General features: G+C 43.1%; 1 protein-coding gene across 1 annotated transcript; it reads right to left on the bottom strand.

The window, feature by feature from the left end:
• Positions 1–1,278: 1,278 nt before the first annotated feature.
• LOC146556328 (GDP-Man:Man(3)GlcNAc(2)-PP-Dol alpha-1,2-mannosyltransferase-like) lies at positions 1,279–5,229 on the bottom strand. The gene is made up of 6 exons (XM_085249275.1): positions 5,079–5,229; positions 4,578–4,799; positions 4,069–4,271; positions 3,569–3,737; positions 1,768–2,387; positions 1,279–1,607 (listed from the first exon to the last, which is right to left on the bottom strand). Exons 1-6 carry the CDS (start codon positions 5,132–5,134, stop codon positions 1,324–1,326), a joined length of 1,554 nt encoding a protein of 517 aa, XP_085105401.1. The 5' UTR covers positions 5,135–5,229; the 3' UTR covers positions 1,279–1,323.
• Positions 5,230–6,857: the final 1,628 nt, after the last annotated feature.

Here is a 6,857-nt window from a genome sequence, read left to right as displayed (position 1 = left end):
TATTTCCATGCCTGGACCTCATCACAAACAGGAATACAACAGCTGAAAAAACATTTAAATTAAGAGTGCTTTGGCCATGGTTTAAAACCACAAACCTGTGGGTTTAAGTGCTTCTTGTGCACACAGAAAGCGTTACAAGAAATTCTTCATCAGACAACATTTCCACCCTTCCCTTCACGTACATTTACAAGCATGTTGCTAACATCACACCACTGCAAAAAATAAAATCAAACTATATCAGTATTAACTGGACATAAATCACTTCTACACGCTTAAAAGTGTTGGAGCTTGGAATGTCACTCTCCCCGCAATATTAAATTATTTAACGAAATACATTTTGAGAAACGTGAGTGTTCCTGTGGTCTTTCTCACAATCAGTTTTCTCTTCAGCACAGAGATGCAGCAAGTGTGGCTTAGCTTAGCACGAACACAGAAGCCTTAGCTCCACCAACAGTGAAAGCTCTTTAGAGCTGTTGGATTTGCATGTGTCTTGTGAGTTTTATCTACCAGATTCGATCTGTATTTTTAGTTTACTAATCACAAAAGGTTGTTAGCACATATGGGGCGAAGCAGTTATGTGGATAACATCCAATCTGAAACTGTAAAGATATGAGGATGAAAATAAATCACGGGAATTAAACGTTCATCCGGGAATGTTAACACCTCTCTCGTCTTTATGTGAGAACTCCGTTAATGTTCTTTTTCATTGTTACCTAGCTTTACCTTCCGATGACCTCACCTTATTGTTGTCTTTTTTTTAGCTTTTATGAGTGTCCATTGTTGCACATCCTAACAAAACCCAGGTGATCTCCGGATTGCCTAAATTGTTCCTGGAGCAAATATGACAGAGAACATAAATAATAGCTATAATTATGAGATTAAAGAGGATATTTCCTGAACCTCAAGGTGTCTTGTAATTTTTTATGTAAAGTCATATGAACACATGACTCAGTTTGGAGGTGAACAGAATGTGATTTTTCACCCGATTTTTTTTCCCATCATCGTGCTTCCAGCTCTGCTGTCACTGAAGACTTTCACACAAGTTTGACACACGCACAGTCCTACACTCTTTGTTGGTTTTGTTTATTCATCCCAATTATTTCTCTGGGTGTCCACCCCGAATGTGTCTTGATGATGTTGACTTGCTTTGTGAGATTATTATGCTGAAAATGATCCACCCCATCACACTTAAACCTTCAAGCTTAAGCCATTTTAAACATACACATGACCCTCACTGTTCAATCCTATATATGTGTGTAGCACTATTTAAAAGACCAACAACGTTCTGGTCCCTGGTGGACTCGGCACCTCATCTGTTTTAACTCATCGCTCTAGAGTACCCATCAGAGGCTCCATGGCAGCCAGGAAACAAGACTCAAACTCCTGGTCGGAAAATCGTTCCACAGAGTCCCTGGCGTTACGGCGCATTTCCAGTCGAGCGGTTGGTGACAACGACAGGATGGTTTCCATGGCAGCTGCATAGCTGTCCTCACTGTCAGCCAGGAAGCCCGTCTGCCTGCCTTCGTACGGCACCACGATGTCCAGCTTTGGACCTCCAGACTTGTGGGCAAGAATGATGGTGCCTGCGGCCATACACTCCACCACACCTGGAGACAAAGATGGAGGATTAATGTTCAGACCGGCTGATCTGATACAAAAGTCGTACTGTTAAGTTTTTCATTGGGTCATTTCTGTGGAAAACTGTGTAGTAAGTACTATTGAAAAAGAAATACTTTTTACGGTTTTAGTAACACATGCTGTCCTCACCGATGCCGAAGTGTTCATTCCACATTGTGTGCAGACCAATGGTGGCGTCCACCAGCTCTCTCTTCAGCTCCTCAAAGGGGATATTAAGTTTGAATTCGACATAGTCGGCGATGCCCAGCTCCTGACAGAGTCCCCGCAGCATCAACACCCTCTCCTCATCCTCCTGGTTCCTGCATCCGCCAATCAGCACCAGCCGTAGAGACTCTCTCCCCCCTGGGCCGTCCCCTTTCCTGTCTAGCAGTTTGCGAAATGCTCTGATCTGGAGCTGGTGATCCTTCTCTGGCCTGAACTGACCCACCGACACAATGGAGTGGCGCTTCCTGTCCCCTCTGCCGCCGTCCTCTTCTTCTCTTCCAAGCTCCTCCCAGCCCTCCATCTCGTCCTCGTCCTCCAGCGGGACATCTAGGAAGGCCCTGATGTCACAGGGAGGGTAGACGATGCTGGTGCGGCTCGGAGAGCGCCACAGAGCGAGGATGTGTCCCAGCGTCCAGGTGGAGTTCACCATAATGACGTCACTGCAGGAGCCGGCCAGGCCGTACAGCAGAGCAAAGCAGCAGTAGTACACCACCTTCAATGCACTCAGGATTGGGTTTCTTGAGATGAAATCAGCATTGTTGAATCTGAAATATAAAGACGAAGATGAAAGGTAAGGTTTTTGTTTTTTTTTGGGCAAGAGTAATCACACAACAGAACATTTACAGGTCAGGATTGGATTAGCCTCAAATGCCTGGGACGCTTTCATACAGCACAACTGAATAGCTTAGGGCAAATCTAGTAACACACTCCACACTGAACACATCGTGTACGTAGCAATTCTCTGTTTTCATTTTACAGAAAGGCTGGATGATTTTTTTTCAATTACTCTTTCTGTCCATGAGTACCACTCAAATTACAGGTAGCAATGAAATAAACTACTAACTCTTTTATGCTACGTCCACACCTACACGGGTATTTGTGAAAACGCAGCTGTTCCGTCCAAACGTAAACAGCGTTTCGAATCACTGAAAACTGCGATTTTTTTCAAAACTCCCTTTTTGCGTTTAGTGTGGACAAGGAATACTGAGTTCCTCACGCAACGTCAAAGGTATGTGCCTTTTTTCACGTCACGCTGTGCGCCACGTTATTGCTTACATGAGATGAATTGCAGAATGGCAGATAGAGACAAAATGTTAATCTGACTATCTGCAGGTTTTACACGCTTACATACACACACGCAGTTACTGTCCCTCCATTTAGAAAGGCAGAGGCGTCACGGTGTGATTATTTTACGTGTAGTTGTTTTTAGTTCCTGTGTAATAATATTCAACATTGCTATCAATACACTTCTCAAAAAATGCCTCTCTGTGCAAAATGGGTTTAAAAACATCAACAGCTGTGGGATACTGTTTGAACCGGGGGAAGAAATCGTGGCAGGATCAGCCTGATGTTATTTGTATCCCACTGTAACTTTACTGTATACAGAGCTAACATCTCCAAAATGTCAGGAGTAGTTAGTCATTACAACAAGTGTTTGTGAACTAAAAATCAAGAATGTGGGATACTGTTTGTCCGTGATTTGAAGAGCGCAGCGCTGCTCCCGACGAAGGGAAAACCAATTCTGCAGGGGAGACCTACCTCGGCACTTGTGCAGGTGAAACCAAAGGGCAGACATGCTTCACCATATTTTCTAGTCTTTGGCTTAGAATGAAGTTGGTTTGGAAACACATTCAGCTATGCTTCATCTCCTGCTTTGCCTTTGTGTGGGCGCTAATACTTTGGGAAGCTCTGGATTAAATGGAGCTGTGTCTAAATGCAGTTTTACCCTGGGTTCCTTTCTCTGACCACAGACAGCATGTCGGTGCTGACAGTGGGATAGTGAACGTAGCTTGCCACTTTACAGCCTCCCAGGTAGCGGAAGATCGGCAAGGTGAAGGCGTAGCCCATCGAGTCCACATACAGGTCAGGAACGAAGGCCGTCAGTGCCTCCCACCCTAAAACACACACACACACACACACACACACACACACACACTGCGTCACTTCAACTTACAAACCTGTTGATCCCACAGAAAAGAATAAATTCAGTAAAATTAAAGACATATGATCCACAGCACTGGATCACATCTATATGAAGGAATCACATACACATCATGTGTTTCATGTTTGCAGAAACGTTAGCAAAATAGGGTGGAGACTACAAAGAAAATGTTAGAAATATACATCATCTTGTTCCCATATATTAAATCAAAGAAAAAAAATCTTACTGTAATATAAATAAGTACTTGAATTTATTTAGTCTCTCCATTTTAGCCCAGATCTTACCCAGGAACATTGAGCCTGCGCTCTGACCCAGCAGGGTGAAGTGAGGGTAAGAGCTGGCCTCCACGAGTACACGGTGACGCAGGAAGACAAAGGTGACTGATCGAGGCAGCGTGATGTGGAATCGCTGCCGGGCTCCCTCCAGAATCTGCTCACCCGTCACTCCCTGGTCACCCGTATAAACCACAAAGGAGACGCCGGGATATCTGGGATAAAGGCAGAAACTCTACATTAGTGTTTAAACTTAGGGTTTATCTCTGTGGTCTGAGGGTCAGCTTATGTTTTTAAAAGCAGTCACTTGTACTATACTATTTGCTAGAGAGCAAAGAAGCTGATCTAATGGTCTCACTAGATGGTCTGTGGGTCTTGGAGACAATAGTAGAGGTAGTTTCAACCAAACATAGCTGTGAAATCAAGGACAGAGCTGGAAGAGAAGTGACTTCCTCGCCAACCTACAAACAACAACAAACATGAAACATACTTTCCCTTAAAATTATTTTTAAATATTTTACCGGTGCATGAGGGCCCTCAGGGAGCACCAGAGGACCCGCTCCCCGCCTCCTCCCGCGTTACAGTAGGGGTGGAAGAAAGCCACCGCCGGGCCATCATCCTGAGCCCGACGGGCCTTGCGGCGCCCCTGCAGCCACATGCGGACCCCCAAAAGGAGCAGAAGGAGGACGAGGGTCAGGATCAGGCTCAGGTAGAGGCATGGCACCAGCAGCGACCACAGCAGCCTGCGGAGGGACGGAAAAAAGAGGACTGGCAATGTGTGACACTAAAAACAAGCTCTACTCAAGATAATTATTAATCTGTTACTATCGTTACAACCGGACAGGCGACAGTAAATCTGTTATTACTGTTGATTAGGCTAATGATAAGTCAGCTAGCTGCTAGTTAAGCAAAAGTTAGCTTGTCGCGTGTCTCAACAATACTTTTCCTGTTTGTTTGGGGGGTTTAGCACCAGCTCTTTGTACACCATTTTATCACTGAACTGCAAATAAAGCAACACATACCTCATTAAATCGCAAAAACACAGAGATAAGTGGTGGTGGTGGTTGTCGTGTCCCATTTTGACAACACAACTCCGTGACACTAGCGGAAGTAACTGTCAGCTGCCGGAGTTCACCGACTGTGATTGGTTCAGCCTTTGTTTACGTACACGTCATCGACACGTGACTTTCCTGAGTAGCAACGGAGGTCAGAGGAGGGGAGTTTGCGCGGGTATAATGAATGTACCATTAAACACTGGGTGGTGAACTTTGAGTTCATATTTTGTGAGTAAAGAGGGACTCGCTTCTCCCTGAGGGAAACTGTGAAGAGTGCCCGCAAACGAGAAACCATTAAAGTTGTCCTTCAAAGTAAAAGTCGCACCTGTTGGAAATTTGTTAGGTGCAGGAGTTAGGCACAACTTTTATTCTGAAGGCTAATATCATTTTCCTGTTTATGATACACTTCAAAGTTTCATTAAAGCTGGGAGAGCAGTCGGTAGTGCTGTGCGATACTGCAGAGGTTAGAATCGATCCAATACCAAGTAACTACAGGGCTAGTATTGGCAATAACAATACCAATACTTTTAACTTAGAAAGGCAGCTTATGTAGACCGGATAAATATAAATATAAATCAGTATTTTTAAATTCTGAACACAATTTAATGACCACTAAATCACTGTGATTACTCATTCTACAGTTATTTCTACAATAATTTGTTAGATCAAAAGAGAGATTTTTTTTTTAGTAGATGTTACAGCACACAAATTTCATAGTGTGTGTTTGATTTGTATTTTTTAATTTACCCCAAAAATTAATTATTTACAAAATTCAGTGGGCTATATATTGAACTTGATTTTAGAGTATTGATTGGAGTATCAATGCCAGGGGTGTAATTTCCAGGGGGGTAAGGGGGGTCATCTGGAATCATCTGGGAATTTACCCAGATTTATTTATTTATTTAGGCAGAGATTTAGAGACATTAGAGACATTAAAGCTATTCTATAGTATAATGTATTATATATAATATTGATACTTTAACTTATCACTATTGCAAATAATATTTCTTACTCTTCTTACTGTTGTGGAACAACTGTGACCATGCTGTTTCCTCTGGGATTAACAAAATATTTCTGACTCTGATTCTGAACAGGCTAACTCAGCAACTCCAAAAGGTGCGAAAGAGCACAGAAGACAGCTAAAGGGGATGATTGGAGAATTTCTCCCTTGATTAAGAACAAAACCTTCAAACAAGCAGACAGAGAAGCAGTAAAGGCCTGCCAGAGCATCTCAAGGGAGGAAACACAGATTTGATTGGGTTTTGCATTCAAAACCAGGAGCGTCTTCCTGTGTCTGTAGAAAAAATATGAACCAATCTGGTGACAATCATACTGTATGATTATATAATGGATAATAGGTACCTGCTGTTGACACAGGAAACATGCTGTGTTTCTGTGTTTTGTTGCTTTGTGTGAAGGAATGTAATGCTTTCACTAATCTACTGCTTTAATGATTTCACATTTATCTTACATTATTATTATTGGAGGACCATAAAATTCACAGCGTTCTGCTGTAGGTGCTTCAGGATCATACAGTAGTAGAATCTCACACTGATCATCTCTCCCTATATGCTCCCAGTCATGCTTCTGACTTGTTCTGCTTCCTTCTGGCCACTGCAGACTTTTTAGTTTTCAGGATTCAAGCCAGAGATCTCAGTCTCATTACCAGTGATGCTCCTCCACACTGAACTGGGTCAGTTTGCAAAAGAAACCCATGTTTCCATGCTGCGCAAGTTTGAAGCCCAC

The sequence above is a fragment of the Mchenga conophoros genome, linkage group LG16 (genome assembly GCF_057382185.1).
Source record: "Mchenga conophoros isolate Kocher_MC1m ecotype Shallow Benthic linkage group LG16, M_conophoros_male_GT1.1, whole genome shotgun sequence".
In the NCBI taxonomy this organism is placed as follows: Eukaryota; Metazoa; Chordata; class Actinopteri; order Cichliformes; family Cichlidae; genus Mchenga; species Mchenga conophoros.
The sequence above is the reverse complement of the archived record's forward strand: the minus strand, read 5'-3'. Positions and strand labels throughout refer to the sequence as shown.